The sequence below is a fragment of the Poecilia formosa genome, unplaced genomic scaffold, assembly GCF_000485575.1.
Source record: "Poecilia formosa unplaced genomic scaffold, Poecilia_formosa-5.1.2 Scaffold48, whole genome shotgun sequence".
NCBI lineage: Eukaryota > Metazoa > Chordata > Actinopteri > Cyprinodontiformes > Poeciliidae > Poecilia > Poecilia formosa.
In genome coordinates, this window is record NW_006799987.1 from 1,287,097 (window position 1) to 1,305,551 (window position 18,455).

General features: G+C 36.5%; 1 protein-coding gene and 1 non-coding gene across 2 annotated transcripts; one reads left to right on the top strand and one right to left on the bottom strand.

Moving 5' to 3' along the window:
* Nucleotides 1-5,635: 5,635 nt before the first annotated feature.
* On the top strand, nucleotides 5,636-16,772 carry LOC103138260 (cytochrome P450 2G1-like). Its single transcript, XM_007552389.2, has 9 exons — nucleotides 5,636-5,841; nucleotides 6,809-6,971; nucleotides 7,061-7,210; nucleotides 8,123-8,283; nucleotides 9,246-9,422; nucleotides 10,139-10,280; nucleotides 10,784-10,971; nucleotides 13,958-14,099; nucleotides 16,404-16,772. Exons 1-9 carry the CDS (start codon nucleotides 5,671-5,673, stop codon nucleotides 16,583-16,585), a joined length of 1,476 nt encoding a protein of 491 aa, XP_007552451.1. The 5' UTR covers nucleotides 5,636-5,670; the 3' UTR covers nucleotides 16,586-16,772.
* On the bottom strand, nucleotides 12,454-12,525 carry trnaq-cug (transfer RNA glutamine (anticodon CUG)). The gene has a single exon. It is a non-coding gene; the product is annotated as a tRNA-Gln (tRNA).
* Nucleotides 16,773-18,455: the final 1,683 nt, after the last annotated feature.

The following is an 18,455-nucleotide window of genomic DNA, read 5'->3' on the forward strand; positions in this document are numbered from 1 at the left end:
AGGGGGTTCAGATTTCCGTCGACAGTCTTTCGATGTAGGGGGTTTAGAGTCCCGTCGACAGTCTTTCGACGTAGGGGGTTCAGATTTCCGTCGACAGTCTTTCGATGTAGGGGGTTTAGAGTCCCGTCGACAGTCTTTCGACGTAGGGGGTTCAGATTTCCGTCGACAGTCTTTCAACGCAGAGGGTTTGGTTATTCACACAGACGTGGCCCATTGTAATCTTGTTTCAGAAGAAGATGAATCAGTCGAACCGGAAGACCAGGGTGCAACTGAACCGGCAGTCAGTGAAGACGAAACCCCAGAGTTAACACGGAAAACATACACAGAATTTCGACAGTCATCTATGACACCTGTGGAGTGTTTTGCACAAACATCCGTAAAAAGCGTAGTCTCCAAGATGTCCTACAAAGTGTATTCTGACCAAACTGTAGAGACGACCCAGTGCCTTCTAGGTTTTATACAGGTGCATCCTTACAATCTTGTTTCAAAAAATCAAAAACCGGAGCACCCTGAAAGCCAACAGCCAAATAAATACCTGACAAATGTGAACATCTGATCTGGTTTTGGAAGATCTGGAATGGAGCACGCAATCGTAATTCGCTGAATGGTGCTTCATTTTGACGTTTGGCAAACGTCTGCAAACATTCGCTGAACATTCTGGACAACGTTCAGTTGCATTTAAAGATTTATTGTCATTTCACTAAAACAGTGAAACTAAATTAAGAATGCAACTCTATGGGACCAGTTAAAACATTCAAAGAAATTGGGTCATTAAAAGGGACGTTGTCTGAATATTCCTTGCCAGCTGGGCCCAAAATCACAAATTCGGTTCAAATGATTACTCCAAATTCCCCCTGCATGGATGGATGGATGGACGGATGGATGGATGGTTAAAAAGTAGGGGCGCACAGTGGAGCATTTCTTCATGACACAAACATTTTGCTCCATGTGCATGTATGGGTTCCTCCTGGAGACAGGCTTCCCCCACAAGATCCAAAATCTCAAATGATTCAATTGATTACTCTAAATTGCCCCAAATGGATGGATGGTTGGCTAAAAAGTAGGGCTGCATGGTGGGGTCTTTCTGCCTTAGATATGCATTTTGTCTGCTGTGCATGCGCGGGTTCACTCTGGGTGCTCCGGCTTCCCCCGCAACCCAGCTAGCAAGCGAATGTTCAGACGACGTTCAATGAACGTTGAATCAGGAGTTCAGGAATTGAGGTTCCCCGAATGATGATCCAACATTTACCCACTGTGGAAAACAAAATGTTTTTAATCAGCTTTTATAATTTATAATTCTGTATGGCTGTTATTTTTTTTAATCAATTCTTTATGTGTTTGTCTTGTTATAAATTGTGAGCTCTTCTGACATTCTCACAATGTCTGTTGGACACTGTTACTACTACTTCCCTTCAGGGTTGGACAATATGACCTAAAATAAGTATTATTTGATATATTGAGCAGTCTACCTCTATAACGATAAATGGATGTTAATAGTGCTAATGTGGCATTAAGGAGTTTTGGGGGGCATTGCCCACCCATTGCTCAAAAGAGCTGTTTTTTGGGGGGGACTGTATGTTGTTTTTATGACTTTTTATTTTTATGTTTTATGATGTAAGAAACTTTAAACTGCCTTGTTGCTAAAATGTGCTATAAAAATAAACTTGACTGAATGATTTTACCTAGAAATGGCTAACTTCCTATTATTGCTATACTGATTTGTTACAATAGGAGCTTCTGCACTTCCTGTATCCTTGTTCTCTGTCTCTTGTCTTTTTTTCCGCCGTTAAAACTGTTTAACCTATTAACATGTCGTAATGGGTTTTTCCAAGCTGCCTTTAAACGCAACATGAGTGAAGATGCTCCCACTGGTTTTACAGCTGTGAGGCAGACATGTTGCTGCGTGCCATGTGTGTTAGAGTCATAGCAGCAAACTAGCAAAAGGCAAAGAACTTTGTAAGGAAGTTGAGTTATGCTGTTTGATGCAGATAAATAAAAATAAAGGTAAAGGTAATTTTATTTTTATAGCACATTTTCAGCAACAAGGCAATACAAAGTACTTAAACATGAAAATGTTAACTAAATGGTTACATCCATGCCAACATGGTTTCCCCCTTGTGTTTTATAAGCCTGGCAGGTCACCAGGCTTTATTTGCACCCCATCAGGCTAAGCATTGTTAATTTATTTATTATAGGTTTTTTATATGCCAGCAACAGTGATAGCAAAGACAAGTTGAAGATCTCTTTGTCATGATCCTGGTTTTTCTCTGAGTTTTTTGTTAATTTCCTCCACCTCTGGTGTTAATCGTTATCCTTTATTGCTGCAGCTGTTTTTGGTTTCTTGATTATCTCCCCTTGTGTATTTAAATTCATCTGTGTTTCTTTGTTTTCATGGGATCCTTCTGTCACGAGACACCATTGGTAGGATGAGGAAGACCAGATAGACGACCAGGTAAGTCAAAAAGGTTCTTCTTTAATGAAAGCAGAACTGTGAGCACCACCATATGCAAGAGTTCTGGTTTCATTGAAGCAGAACCTTTTTGACTTACCTGGTTGTCTATCTACTCGTCCTACCAATGGCGTCTCATGACATTCTTTAGTGAAACATAGTATTGTCAGCATGTGAACACAAGCTAACAACTTCATAGAACAAAGTGAAAATTCACAGACGAAGAATGAAAACATCTTGGACACTTTAATTAGGATAAAACATCTGAAGTGCAAAAATTTATTGAATGACAAACCTAAATTGCATTTTTTTTAGGATTCTTAATAATGTCTTCCAATAACACATTGAATTGTTAACTTTAAAAAAGTGTTTCACATAAAAACATGGTAGGACGCTGGACAATTTTCTGAGGGAAACTGCGTCAATATATCATGCTAAGCTTGTTAGCAAGAATAGGAAACTAATTTTGTTGTTTTTTTATGTTGGTAGTTGTGGTTACATTTACTTGACTAATGTTTTTGGGGAGGGAAAGTACGCATAAGACTTTTACTGAATTGTACTCTTTACTTTTACTTGAATAATATTATGAACCATTGCTACTCTTACTTTAGTAGATTTTTTTGCATTGAAAAAATCCGACTTCAAAGATCTTATAGATTTCCCCAATCCATGAGCTAATATTTATGTTAATCTTAGCTACTCAATATTTTCTACATGTCACTTTTTACATCATTATTGTTTATATTGTATTAATTAATTATATTGTATTAAATAAGTTATTTTATGGTTATGCTCCAGAGGACATAAGTTAAGTTGCTTATGTCCTCTGGAGCAGTGTCTGGCTAATGCTAATTTTACAAGCTTATAAGTAAAAACAACTTAACTTCCATTGTCCTTGTTGAATCCAAAATGAGTCAACAAGCCAAACAACTGATGACGATGAACTTCTCCTTTTCCTCCTGGACCGATCACATGTTGTCGCTTATTAACTTAAGCCACGCCCCCCGTCCATTTACTCTTCAAAAATAAAAATTCACGTCTTGCTTCATTATAATCTCGTATCGCTCCTTTTCTCGGGCGACGAAATGTCCGGGTTTTAATTGTTCCTCACAGAAGTCATTGGTTAAACAGACTTGGCGTTTGGAAAAGTCGTTTCTTTCACTTCCTGTTACAGACTGGAAAGGGTCACGTGACTACAGTCTGTACACGTAACGCAGGGTCTTAAAGGTACATGAGCATAGCCAAATGTTACTCAGCACAGACAAAAATGACGTTTCTTTTCTTATCTTTCTTTAAAAAAAAACAAAAAAAACACTGAAAATATGGCTAACGTCCGGGCCCTTTATACCAAAATAATAAAGCTCGTGATAATTTAACTTTACAACATAGACATGTCTGCAATTTAACTTTACAGCATAGACACATCCGCAACAGCGGAGCTTACAAGTTTCATCACCACAGAGAGCGACTTTGTCATTTTGAAATCCATCTGAGATGAAGTACAACAAACCAAGAGAAACAACAGAAACATCAAGCTACTGCTCACTAATGATGAAACAACACACATTCAAATCAGTTCAGAACCACGGATAGGATCGGATCATTTTGACACTTTCTCCATTTCAACTCAGAGCCTGAAGCAGCTAGCAACTGCTGAAGCTAGGTTTATTGTTCTCTTTGTCTTAACTTTAATTTTTTTTATTTCTCTTTCTCACTGTTTATGTTTTTATCTTTTTTTTAAATATCTCTCTTTCTCACAGTTTATTCAATGTCACATGCTGTTTTTATTTTAATTATGTAAAGCACTTTGAAATGCCTTGCTGCTGAAATGTGCTATACAAATAAAATGTGATTGACTGATTGACTGTTGACGCGTTAAAACGAGCACGCAGCAGCGCGCATTGAAGCGGGTACGCAGCGGCACGCGCCGCATGCGCAGTGTGTCACAGCAGCTCGTGCGCCTCTGGATGTTTGTAACTCGGCGCGGATCGCGCGCGCCGCCGTTCACACAAACTGGACGATCTGGAAGATGGTCTTCCAGGCGGCTACAGTGTAAACCTTAGCTATAAACGCCGTACTGCGGTCTTCGCTTAAAAAAACTTTTCTCTTTGCCGCTCCATGGAGCTCCATTCATGTTAACTTAGTCCGTAAAAATGCTCTAGCTAGTTTGCCATCTGTTGCCAAGAGACTGATGATGACGTTGGTGGACGGCTGGTGACAAGCTTTACCCAGAATACACTTGGAGACAATATGGACGATCCACTTGTAATTTTGTATGTCATAAAGTTAAATGTAAGAGTGAAAATAAAGCCAGTCATGTAGCACAACATTTTATTCAATATTTTACACCCACTATGTCACTAAAATCAGTCGGTCTGGTAAAGTTTTCACAACCATGAGTCAACAATGACTGGGGCAGCCTACTATATAATCTACTGGGGCATCACCTGCTGCAATTTTACAAATACCATACTCAACGGGACAGGGCCCCTCTTCGCCAGCTCTCAAAACACGTGATAAAAACTTTAATTCCTGACGTCATATTTTGCCTCCCATCCGGGCCCCCTCTAGGCCCGGCCAGGGGCCCTCCACCCCCAGACTCCCCCCCCCCCCCTTGTAGCTCCGCCCCTGTTTCAAAGTGTAATAATTACACAAGAATCTAGACCAAAAGTGTTTGGTCTAGATTCCAGATTGTTTTGCAGTGAAGGAAATGTCTTAAAATATTTACAAATTAAGCATACACTGCAAAGACAGAATCTTACCAAGTGTTTTGGTCTAGTTTCTGAAATATTGTAATACACTTGAAATAAGACTTGGAAACAACTTTTCAGCAAGATATAGGCACATTGATTTAAGTCAATCATATTGATTAAAAAGTACTAGTTCCATTGACATGGGAAAGACATTTTTATCATGTTATAAGTGAAATAATCTAGGAAATAGTATTTTTCCTTCTGTTTTAAAGAATTATTTACTTACTTACTTATCAGTTTTGTCTTATTTCAAATGTAAGATATTTGAAGCTACTAGACCAAAAATACTGTGTTTTGAAGTGAGAAGGGGATTTTGTTCAGCCTAGAAAAGAATAATACCGTCCAGATGAATGTGCGCTGTGCTAAAGGTGAGTCACGTGGTTCAGTGCAAAAACAGCCGCTCTGCTATAAAAACCCCTCAGAGGGACGCAGGGTTCAGAGTCTGGGCTGCAGGTAGTGGAGAGCGCCATGGAGTTTTCCGCAACATTTCTCCTGTCGGTGCTGATCGTAGCTCTCCTCTGGTTCTTTTCTGGTAAAAACACCCAGAAGTACCGTTTGCCTCCTGGACCCAGTCCGCTGCCTCTCATAGGAAATCTGCTGCAGCTGAAAAAGGCAGCGCCGTTTAAAAGCTTCCTGGAGGTGAGTTTGTGATTAAAATGAATCTGCAGTGTGCGCACAGGGCTTGTTTATTCCACAGTTACAACAACAACAACATAAAAATGTTAATGTATTCTGTTGGGAGTTTAATCTACTGGACTAGCGTCCTATAATCAGAGTTGGGACATTCCCATATGTTTCCGGAGAAAATGCAATGCGAAAACCACGCAAATATATTTACAAACAGCGCATAAACTGCAGCAGTTAGATTAAAAAAAATTGGACACATTGCACCTAACAGCAACATAAAAATGTAAATAATATGCAGGAAAAGAGACAAAAGATCATATTCTAGATAGAAAAGAGATTAATATTGGAGGAATTTGGAAAACAAGTAACATTTAATTTAATTTTATAAGTATTTCACAAGGAAATTCAAATTATAAAATTATCCACATTTTAATTAGTTTTTTAGAAACTCTACGATATCAATAGGTGGCTGGCGGTAATATCGTTTCTCCCCAAACGCCAATATAAATCAAGAAAAAGAAGAACTGCAACAGTTCGAGCATTGAACGTAGTTCATTCTGTGTTTGGAGTCATTTTTTAAAAATATATTTGTAGATAAACAACACAAGAATGACTTCGGTGAACTGCTGAATCATGTTGCGTACATATTTATTAATACCCTGGTAAAATACACACTTATTTTGTCATATAATGTTATTTTAACCAAAAACAGTTTCATTTGAATATTTGAATCTACAAATTTCAATTTTACAATAGTTGTCCAGCTACAAGCAAAATAAACTGTTTTATATAGTCAGTAGAAAACGTCAGAAATGTGGGATTAAGATACATGTTACTTCAAAAATACAAAAAGCATTCTGAGAAAAAATAAATACATTTCAAGAGTAGACGTTACGCTGGAGAACCAGTGTCAAGTTAATAAGAGTCAAACCAAAAGTCAAAATAAGAATGTATAATTAATATTTCGTTTTTCATTCAGTTCAGTAAAACCTATGGTCCTGTGATGACCTTTAACCTGGGCTGGCAGCGGGTCGTTGTTCTGGTCGGATATGACACGGTGAAGGAAGCTTTGGTGGACCAAGCAGATGACTTCGTAGGCAGAGCGCCGATGCCGTTTCTGTACAGAGCCACCAGAGGATACGGTAACTTCTTCAAAAATAATCTGAAATTGCATGTAAAGGCTCTGGTAGCATTTTGTGCGACTTTTCAGCTGAACATTTCTGTTTGGCAGGTATTGGGATCAGTAACGGTGAGCGCTGGCGTCAGCTGCGGCGCTTCACTCTGTCGACTCTACGAGACTTTGGGATGGGACGGAAAGGGATGGAGGAATGGATCCAGGAGGAGAGCAAACACCTGAGGGCGCGCATGCGCACCTATAAAGGTTTTTATTGATCACATTAGTTAAATAAATTATCTAGAGAACGGAAATGTCACCAGAAATATCTGCAAAAACACAAAATCTTTCCAAGCACCAAGTATCTTAGTACACTTGAAATAAGTTACAAATAACTTTTTAACAAGATATAGGAGCTTGTTTCAAGTTAATAATTCCCTAATATTGATGAAAAAGTTCTAGTTCCACTGGAAGAATGTTCCACTGCGCCGTTACCTAGCAACCCCAGTCAAGCTCAGACCGTTACCTAGCAACCCAGTTCTATTTCCACTGACAGATTTATAACATGGAAAAATGCCTTCTTATATGTGAAATAATCTACCAGAGGAACAACACAACCCCAAGATTAAAAGTCAGAAATGAAAAAAAAAAAAAAAATCCATCTAAAATTAAAAATCTTTTCTGAGATTCTGAGAACACATTTTGAATTCTGATATTAAAAGTCAGCATTCTGAGAAAAAATGCATAAATTAAATCAGTGAAATTAAATCTGAGAAAAATATTGTAATTATGGGATTAAACATTAGAATTCTGAGAAAACATTAATAATTCTGAAATTAAGTCTTATTTTGAGGAAAAAGTCAGAACTGTGGGGTTGAACTTCAGAATTCTGAAGAAAAATTTTTAATTCTGAGACTAAAAGTTTAAAATCTCAGATTAAATGTCAGAATTCTGAGAAAAAAGTCAACAGTTTGGGATTAAAGTTTGAAATCTGAGGAAAAACTGTCAGAATTTTTACTTTTTCCAGTCACCGTAATCCTAAAATTTTCTGTCACTGCAAAATAAAACAACTTTTAAAAACCCTGATAAAACTGGTTACAGAAAGGAATGTTGGAAATCATTTTAAGCAAAAAAAATAATTAAAAAATTATTTGGCAATGTTTTTATGTTCACCTCCAGGTGAACCTTTTGACCCAACCATCTTGCTGAGCCGCACCGTGTCCAACGTGGTCTGCTGCCTGGTGTTTGGACAGCGCTTCAGCTACGAAGACAAGCACTTTGTGAATCTACTGGCTGTCATAGCTATGATCGTCAGGTTCAACAGCAGCCCTAAGGGCATGGTAAGAGCAAGCGCCTCCATAAAGGCGCCATTTAACTCATGATAGTCTGGATTAAGTGTAAGAATTCTAAGAAAAACGTCAGAGTTTTGGGATTAAAACCCAGATAATAAATATTCAGAAATTTGGGATTCAATTCTGAATTTTGAAGGAAAAGTCATAACTCATTAAAAGTCAGCAATCTGATGAAAAAAAGTCAGAATATTATGATTAAAAGGCAGAATTATGAGAATAAATATTTAGATGAATCCCTTTGATCCTCTCTAATCCCATAATTCCCACTTTTTTCTCTGAATGCTGACATTTAATCCCAGAATTTAGAGAAAAATGTTGAAATTCTGGGATTAAATGTTAGAATCCTGAAGGAATTTGAGAATTATGAGATAAAATCTCAATTATCAGAAAAAAGTTTGCATTTCGAGGTTAACAGTCAGCATTGTGAGAAAAATAATCTGAATTGCAGTATTTATCTTCAGAATTATAAGAAAAAGGTCAGAATTTTGAGATTAAAATCTGACATCTGAGAAAAAAGTTCAAATTTTGAAATACAAAATCAGCAATTCTGAATTTAAAAATCAGAGTTATGGGATTATATGGGATTAAATTTTTAATTTTGAAGGAAAAGTCATAATTCCATCATTAAAAGTCTGCAATCTGATGAAAAAAAGATTGCTGACTTTTTTCACCAATCTTTTTTCATTTTCTATAGTTATAATTTTAACTATAGAAAAGTTAAAATTATGAGATTTAAATGTCTGAATTCAGAGAAAAAAAGTTTGATTTCTGAGATTAAAAGTCAGCATTCTGCTACTGAAAGTCAAAATCCTGTCCACTTACCACAACCACAGCATAAAGACTCTTTTACACTCGTTTTATAATCTAAAGAATCAAGTACTAACTTTATTCTGTTAAACGTTCCCATTTATGATGAGTTGTGGACTAAATCTGCGGCGTTTCCCCCTCAGATGTACAACATCTTCCCGTGGCTCATGGAGCGACTTCCTGGCAAGCAGCACGCCGTTTTTGGAAAGATTGAGGAGATCCGAGACTTTGTCAAGATGAAGATCCAAGAACACAGAGACAGTCTGGATCCCAGCTCTCCCAGAGACTTCATCGACTGCTTCCTCATCCGGGTTCATGAGGTCGGGAAGACGAGGAAGATTTCCTGTTTCTATAAACCAAATCAACCAAAAGCAACATGGAACATTTACTTCTGGGGTTTATTTCCTTCCAAACGTCGTTGTGTATTAAACCTGACTTCAGAAATATTACCACTGTTATCATATTATCTCGACTTTATTAGTCTTGTAATATTACTAATTTATTCTCAAACTACAGAATTTATTCTGAAAATATTTAGTCTTTATTCTCAAACAACTTTGTGCTTGTAATTTATTCTTATGCTATTATGACTATAGTCATACGACTATTCTCAAAATATTATTTTATTCTCAAAATAGTGATACAATTTTTATATTATGACTTTGTCTGAAAATTTTACTTTATTCTCTTATTGTTTTGACTTTATTCTTTTATGACTTTATTTTTGTAGAATTATTACTTTTTTCTTGTATCCTAACCCTAAAGTCATAATTTGAAGGATGGAATGAGTTTTAACACACACTAATCATCTTGTAGTCTCAAGAAAACTACCAGGAAATTAATTCATCTTGAGAAAACTGTTAAAATAGGCAGTTATAAGTGTTTTCATAGGGCTCTCCAGTATTGGTGGGTTTTGGCCATTTGCTGCTAAAAGCTCATTTTTTGTGTAAAAAGCATCTTTGTTCTGTCGTCAGAGCTTCTTTTAAGTTCCTCCAAGGTTCAGACGATAACATTCAGGATCTTCTGTTCTCTCCAGGAAAAGGAAAATCCCTCCACTGAGTTCCACTACGACAACTTGGTGGCTACCGTGATGAATTTGTTCCTGGCGGGAACAGAAACCACCAGCTCCACCATCAGACACGCGCTGAGTGTGCTGATCAAACACAGAAACATTCAGGGTAAACAGAGACTTTACTAACAAAATATTACAACTTTATTATCAGAAATTTAATATCAAAATATCAGGGCTTTATTATTGATTGTTTTGACTTTATAATCAACATATTATCATTTTATTGAAATATTAGGAGCTTAATTCCTAATTATTCCTTAATACTGATGAAAAAGTATTACTGGCAGATTATTTGACTTAACATTTTTCCCATGTTATGAGTGAAATAATATGGCAGTGGAACTAGAATTTGGTTGCTAGGAGACGGACCAGGTTTTGCTTGGGTTGCTAGGTAACGGCAAAGTTCCCGTTCTTAGCAAAACTTCTTCATCGATACTGAGGAATTATGTATCTAACTTGTAAGTAACTTTTCTTCCTGAAAAGTTACTTACAAGTTAGTTTTCTCTAATTTCAAGTGTACTAAGACATTTCCACTAGAAACTAGACCAAAAATACTTGGTAATCTCTGTGTTTTTGACAGTGTGGCGGCTACTCTTTCGTCTTCTCCAGAAAAAATGCAGGAGGAGATTGACTCTGTGATTGGACGGGAACGGTGCCCCAACATGGAGGATCGGAAATCCCTGCCGTTCTCGGACGCCGTCATTCATGAAATTCAGCGTTTTCTGGACATCGTCCCCTTCAGTCTCCCTCACTACGCGCTGCAGGACGTCTCGTTCAGGGGTTACACCATTCCAAAGGTGAGCCACAGTTAAGCAGTTAGTTCTGATCATTGGTTCCCAAAGGTGAGCCAGCAAGGACTATAAACAGGAAAATTTCTTAAGACCAATTTACTATTAAAATTTCCCATTAACATTGATTTATTGAAATGGCTCCCAATTCAAGTTATGGGCTGTTTAAATTATAACTTGTTAAGATGCTTTATTTTTAAGCCTTTTTTAATTTTGGCATATCCTGGATGACTGAGAACAAATAAGTAGATAGAAATTAATATCTGGGAAGTATCATAACTTAGACTTAACACTTAAAGCACCAAGGTTTATGTAGAAAAATATTCAGATGTTATTTTGTGGTTTTAAACGCTCCATATTGAAGACAATGAGAAATAAAAGCATAACTTTCTTTCTTTTTCTATCTGTTCTCTCTTCTGTTTTCGGCTTCCACACAGAGCTGGTCCACTTGCTCAGCCCCTCCCTCCCTTTTCAAACTCTTCTAATTAACTAAAAGTTAAAGAGCTAAATATGAATGAGATGTTTGCTACCTTTGACAAAAAAGCTTAAGTCTATGAAAGCAGTGTAGCAGTTTAGCTAATGAGGTAGCTCATCATGATTCAGCCAAAGTAAGAAATTAACGAACTGCAGTTGTTGATTGATGTGTTTCTTCTTATTGAGCAGTGACGGTAAATAAAATGTTTACTTGTCTTTTGCTTTAAGCATTTACTTACCGGAAGGTTGTTTGTTAAAGCTGCAGAGCCACAGCTAACAGCTAGTAGCTAGCTACTCACTTCTGAGACTGTACTGTGTGTTGCTCCTCCTAATCTGGACTGAACCATTGTTCTAATAACGGTAGGGGAGGCCTAACAAGTAATTCTGTTTTTTCTGAGAAAAATGGCAGATTTAGTTCGTTATTTGTTTCTTCTGCCTTTTCATGTTGATATTATTGAAATGCAAATGTTTCTTGAAGGATTTTTTTGGGGGGGGGAAATTCTAGACTTTTCCAATATTGAGAGGGGGTCCAGACCTCCGACCCCCCCGGGATTTGCGCCTATGAGTGTGGTGCTAATAATGCAGAGGTCAACGGTTCATTTCCCTTACTGGCCAATTCAAATCTAAGAACATCAACACATATAAAAGGCTGAAAAATCTAATATTATGCATGTTGATTTTGAAAAATATTAGAATAAAAACATTTTAATCAAATGCATTGTGTTAAGATTATGTAAATTATTTAATCAATGGAAACTCATCATTATCTTCAACGGTCAGAGTGTGGTACTAATAATCCTGAGATCATGGTTCAATTGATTTTGAAAAACATAGGAATATGAGCACTTTTCTCAAATTTTTATTGTGGTAAGATCATGTGAGTTTTTCTTCAATCCATGAATACTCAGTAATTTGGTGAACAAACTGTCAGACTTATACCAGTGCCTAATTTCACATTATAGTCCATAAACTAAGCTTTAGATCAAATAATGAATTGATGTCAGGAACAGATACAAATGGTTCTACTGAGACTTGAACTCAGATCACTGGATTCAGAGTCCAGAGTGCTAACCATTACACCATAGAACCACCAAGTGGCATTTTGAGTAAAGTAGCCTCGATTTCAAAGATGACTAGATTGAAGTCGATTGGCAAATGAACCATCATGAAAGAGGAAGACTCTTGTTCTCTCAATACACACTGTGAGAAGCACAACCTACAAAATCTGTTTCTGTCTGGTTTCGAAGCAGAGACCTTTTGCGTGTGAAGCAAACGTGATAACCCCTACACTACAGAAACTGAAGTTCCCTTTGTTTCAGTTTGAGGTTCCAAATTTGAAGATGTCAGATGCAACACATCAAGTTTCTAGTGAGGTTTGCACTCAGATGCCTGGATTCAGAGTACAGACCGCTGCACCATCGAACTCTTGCTGACTTTTAACCACCTCAATGAGAAGCCCAGAATGCATGTGGCTGGTTAGCTCAGCTGGTTAAAGCATAGTGCTAATAATGCCAAGGTCTTGGGTTCAATTCCCATACTGGTCAGTTGAAATATAAACTGGTTCAGACAATCAACTCAAAAGTATTTAAGATAAACCATTTCATATATTGATTTTGAAAAACATAGGAATATGAGCACTTTTATCAAATCTTCATCATGTAAGTCCTTCTTAAATTCATGGAAACTCAACAGTCTGTAAGGTAGGATAGCTCAGGAGGTTGGAGTGTGGTGCTGGTAACACTCAGGTCAGGGGTACAATCCCCATACTGGTCAATTCAAATATAAAGTCTCTCAGACAATCAACTCTTCACAATAAAAAATGGTTCAAAAATAAAATCAACACTCTAAAATAAAAAATGGTTCAAAAATAAAATCAACACTCTAAAATAAAAAATGTTCAAAAATAAAATCAACATTTTAAAATAAAAAATATCACTAAAATACAATCAACATTTTAAAATTAAAAATGGTTCAAAAATACAATCAACACTTTAAAATAAAAAAGTGCTGGAAAATAAAATCAACACGTCAAAATAAAAAATGCAAGAAAGTATACCTTTATGCAAGTTGATTTTGAGCAACATTAGCGTGAGTGCTTTTGTTGAGATCGTCTAAGTTTTTAGCAAATCAATGAATTTTCATCCTTCTGAACAGCCAGTTAGCTCAGCTGGTCAGAGCTTAATGCTGATAACACCAAGGTCATGGGTTCAATCCCCCCACAGCCCAGGTGTTTTCAGACAATCAAGACTGTAAGGTAACAAAAGGATTTAAGTTAAACCATTTTACATATTGATTCAAAAAACATTAGAATATGAGCACTTTTCTCAAATTTTTATTGTGGTAAGATCATGTAAGTTTATTTCATATATTGATTTTGATAAACATTAGAATATGATCTTCATTGTTAAGATCATGTAAAATTCTCAAATTTCTGGAAACTGAACAGCTGGTTCGTTCAGCAGAGTTAAGCAGTTAGTTCTGATCCTTGGTTGTAACTCCTTGTCCTGCTGTTTTCCCGCAGGACACTGTGATCGTACCGTTGCTGCACTCTGTGCTGAAAGAGGAAAAGCAATGGGCAACTCCGCATTCCTTCAACCCGCAGCACTTTCTAGACCAGAATGGCAACTTTAAGAAAAACCCAGCATTCCTCCCTTTTTCTGCAGGTAAATCTGTCACCTCAAAACTACAAAGGAGCATTAAAGCCAAGAATAAAGTCGATTAAGAGAGTAAACTCGTAATATTTTTTATTGCGAAATAATCCGAGAATAAAGTCAAAATACTACAGGAATAAGTCATAATATTACTATAATAAAATTGTACTAATACAAAAATAAAGTCGAAATAATCCGAAAAGAAAGTCAGAACATTTAGAGATTAAAGTCTTACGAGCATAAAGTCGAATAAGAGAGTAACGCTGTAATATTTGAAGAATAAATTTGTATTATTATGAGAATTAAGTCGGAATAATAAGGAAAAAAATCATAATAAAATGAGAATATAGTCTTAATAATAAACATATCAGGGTTAAGACAGACAGACATTTAAGACAGAATATTAAAGCCACACAGTTTTCAGAGTTTAATAAAACAATGATAAATTACAAAATTTTGTCATTTTGCAATCAAAGTTAAGAAAAATCTATATAGAACATACAACTATGCATATGCAAGATATTTTATTAATTTCTTTCTGCAGGTCTATTTTGTTATAGGAAAGTATTGCAATATTCAAACCTGCAATTTAGCAAGATATGTAAATCAGAGCTAGACCAGACATATTGTCTTTACAGAATATTAAAAAAATATAAACAAGGGCACAATGCAACCTTTTAGTGTACTGTAATCTATAAAAAAGAGCTGCCTGTTTCCTACTGCAGAGGAGACGAAGATGGTCCATTCAGGAAAGCAGAGCTGCATCAAACTTTAATGTGTAACTGCAGAAAGAAGGAAAAAAAAGCAAAATTTGAATTGTTAATGCATGTCACCATGAGAAAAACCTACTGAGTTTTGCTTAATTTAAAAAAAAAATTAAAATCACACATTTTTGTCTCATGAAGTGAAAAAACTATTTGTGATTCTCACATGACGTCGTGGGCAGGCCCTAAAATCACAACAAAAGATTTATGATGTGTGCAAATAAAAGTTTATGTTTGGCAAATAACTTTTTATAAGTTCACAAGACAAAAATGAGTTATTTAATTTTTAAAAGTTCTTTTTAAAAAACAAAACGTTTTGTCTTTAAATAAAAAATCATTACAATTCCAGTTTATTAACAATTAACAATTTTTTATTAAGTTTTATTAACAATTTTATTTTACCCAATTGAGGTCTTTTTTTTTCATTGAATAATTGGGGAAAAAATAACTTCAGACTCTGCGAACCAGACCCTAAACTTAAAGTCTGGACTGAGTTTTTTCCCCTTCATTAATGACACTTTTATTACATACATTTCATCTATCATGGTAATTCAGGGTGAGTTATTTTTAATTCTAAATAAATATCCTACCTCTTTCAAGGTACATTTACCTAACGCTAGAATAAATGCAATGTACATTATGCAGCAAAGGAAATTAGAAGATCGGACATTTATCCATTATGGAGATGATCGGTTTTGGACGGGCGATGTGCCCCTATTGCATAAGCGATACTGAAGAATGACTGATATCATTAACGATACAGAGAAGAAGCTTTTCAGTTACCTAGCTTTGCTAGCAAAGTCGTAGCTAGCAGCTAGCTAATAGCATAACAACAGCAGCCTAATGTCAAGTATGATAAAAATACTGAATCGATAGATAAGAACAGTTCTTCCTCACCTGAGTGTCTCCTCCAGCTCAGTAGTTCTTCAGAGGAAGGCAGACGCAGAGGCCTGTCAGTGTCTGTTGTATTTCATTACCTCTCTGCTTAAACCGCGACTCCGTGCTGAAGCAGAAACGATACTTCAACGTTTTCAGTCATCTGACAAGAAGCAAGTCTACTCCACTTTATTCACCAAAAACGTTTTTTTTTTTTATTCAAAAATTGATCTGTAATCTGGAACGTTCGCTACGTTGAGCTCCAGTTAACCGCCTTATGTCACTGCGCGAGAGGCAACTGTGTCATGCGTCACGGGCAAAAGGTCAAAGGTAACAAGGCGACCGGAGGGCTTATTATGTTGTACAAAAAATACCCAACAACAAAAAATAATAATAGTTACAAATAATTTTAGTACATGCTATTATGTGTCAGAAGAGGGCTTAGGAAATAATAATAATAATAAAAAAATAAATAAATTGACCAAAAGGACACTTGGGGGCAAGGAGCAAAAAGGGCAGCTCCCCCTCCCCCCACGTGCCTGAAATATATAATAAACGACTGAACGCGCATGACTTTATTTTAGTAGTTTTTTTTTTTTAGTTGCTATAATTTGTGATAAACATTCAGTTAGCATGGACTGTAACATCATTTAATGCTTATATTTTGTGTCCTCAGGGAAAAGAGCCTGTGTGGGCGAGTCTCTGGCTCGTATGGAGCTTTTTATCTTCATAGTGACTCTCCTGCAGGACTTCACCTTTACCTGTCCTGGAGGCCCCGACAGTATTAACCTCATTCCGGAGTACAGCAGCTTCGCCAACCTGCCTCGTTCTCACAAAATCATTGCGACGCCGCGATGAAAGAGAAAAGCTGCTTTGAGACAATATGAACATTTCTCAATTCAGCTTCTATGATAATTCTATTTTAACTGCATTAATTTTACTAATATGTTGATCCAACTTACAAGATTGAAACAATGGTCTATGTCTTTTTTTGCCAAAAGTGATTTTGACAAAAAAAAAAAAAACACCACATCTTTCTTTCCAAAAAATGTCTTAAGAAAAAGAGAAATAAATAAATAAATAAATAACTAAATATGTTTTTGCCAAACAAAATGATGTGGGTATTTATTTCAGGAAGGTGATGATGTTGAGATTTTGTGTCATAACTGTCACCTTTTTAAAGTGATTTTTATAGAATAAAACCAAGGAAGTTAATATTTCTGAGGAAACCCCAAACCTCAAATCTTAAAATCTGGCTATGGCGTGGTATTAGTACCAAATTAATATGTTTTTGCAGCGGTGGCTACTTCCTTGTTGCAGGAGGCTAACTCCATTCAGTTTAGTGTGTTCACTGCTAAGGTAGAAGGAAACAAACACAACCAGTACAACACTTCATTCTATTGGCTGAGAGGTTGCCAGGCGACTGTGCCAAAAAAGGCAGTTCCATGTTTTGTAAGCAAACAGAGTCTGAGCGAAGCAAAGTGTGAGCGCGAGGAGAGGTTTTGAGTACAAGTGTTCCAAGTTTTGAGAAAAAAGACATGAAGTCCTGCTTTCAAAATGAAAACGTAAGCAAAAAATATTAAAAATTTTCACAACAAAAGACATGAAATCCGGCTCTCAAACGGAAAATGTGTGTTCTTGGATTACGGCAGAAAAATTCCCCCATAAACATCGTCAATAATCACACAGATCCCTTCACTTTCAAATAAGTTCATCTGTAACCATTGCTCTTTGTTGCAATCCTTTTCCAAAATACACAACTTTTCTTTCTGTAGTGATTGATTGTTCCTCTGTAGCACATCTGCGCTTTCATTCATGAAGTCAATCAGCTGATTTTACTCACGGCCCGACGGCTGCTTTCTTTGTTCGTCCGTGACAGTGATCGGCTGGATCCTCCAACTTTGTGCTTTTCTTTAAGTCTTCAGTGAAGTTTTTCTACTTGTTGTGATTACTCTTGCATTTCATGTTTCAAACAGATTGTTTAGCTTTACTTATAAAAATAACAGAAATATTCTTGGGGTGGACTTCATTCAAAATATAAACATTCATTTTGTGGTAGAAAAACTGTTTCACTCCTTCACTGCAAACAATCAGATCAAACACAGCAGCTGCCGTTGCTTGTTAATCACAGCAGGACGCTGACCTGACGAGGCAAAATATAAATAACAATAGAGCTACCACATCTACCATTAGCATAACTTTGGATCAATAACATATTAGTCTAATACTTAGGTTTTGGTAATATCCCAAAATAAAAGTATATAAAGTAGTATTAATTGTTAGAAAAAAATCAAATACAAGGTTTCCCCCAGAAAACTTGCTAAACCCGGTGGTTGGGTGCTAGGACAGTCATTTGTCTTTTTGAGTTAAAAAATGTTTAAAGTTGACAGGAAATTTGAAAATATCACTTGATATCCATCCATTTTCTTTACACCCTTGTCCCTTAGTGGGGTCGGGAGGGGTGCCGGCGCCTATCTCCAGCTAACATTCCGGGCGAGAGGCGGGGTACAAGTGGAAAAAAGTGGAATTAATTTATCGTTGAGGTCATTCAAAGGGCGATTGGTGATGTCACAGAGCCTGTGACATCACCAACTCTGACTCCTAGAATAGAGTAGAATATACTTTATGACTAGCTGCTAACTGCTTGCAATCTTTCGACACAGAATCCATTATCGTCAGAGACGCAGACATGCCTGACTTAACCTGGATTGAGAAATTAGCTAACGCT

Excerpts from the sequence above, each read along its gene's own strand:
- LOC103138260 (XM_007552389.2), top strand. The coding sequence starts at position 5,671 with ATGGAGTTTTCCGCAACATTTCTCCTGTCGGTGCTGATCGTAGCTCTC. Across the intron at positions 9,423-10,138 it reads TCCTCATCCGGGTTCATGAG|GAAAAGGAAAATCCCTCCAC; the intron begins GTCGGGAAGACG and ends TGTTCTCTCCAG. Across the intron at positions 14,100-16,403 it reads ATTCCTCCCTTTTTCTGCAG|GGAAAAGAGCCTGTGTGGGC; the intron begins GTAAATCTGTCA and ends TTGTGTCCTCAG.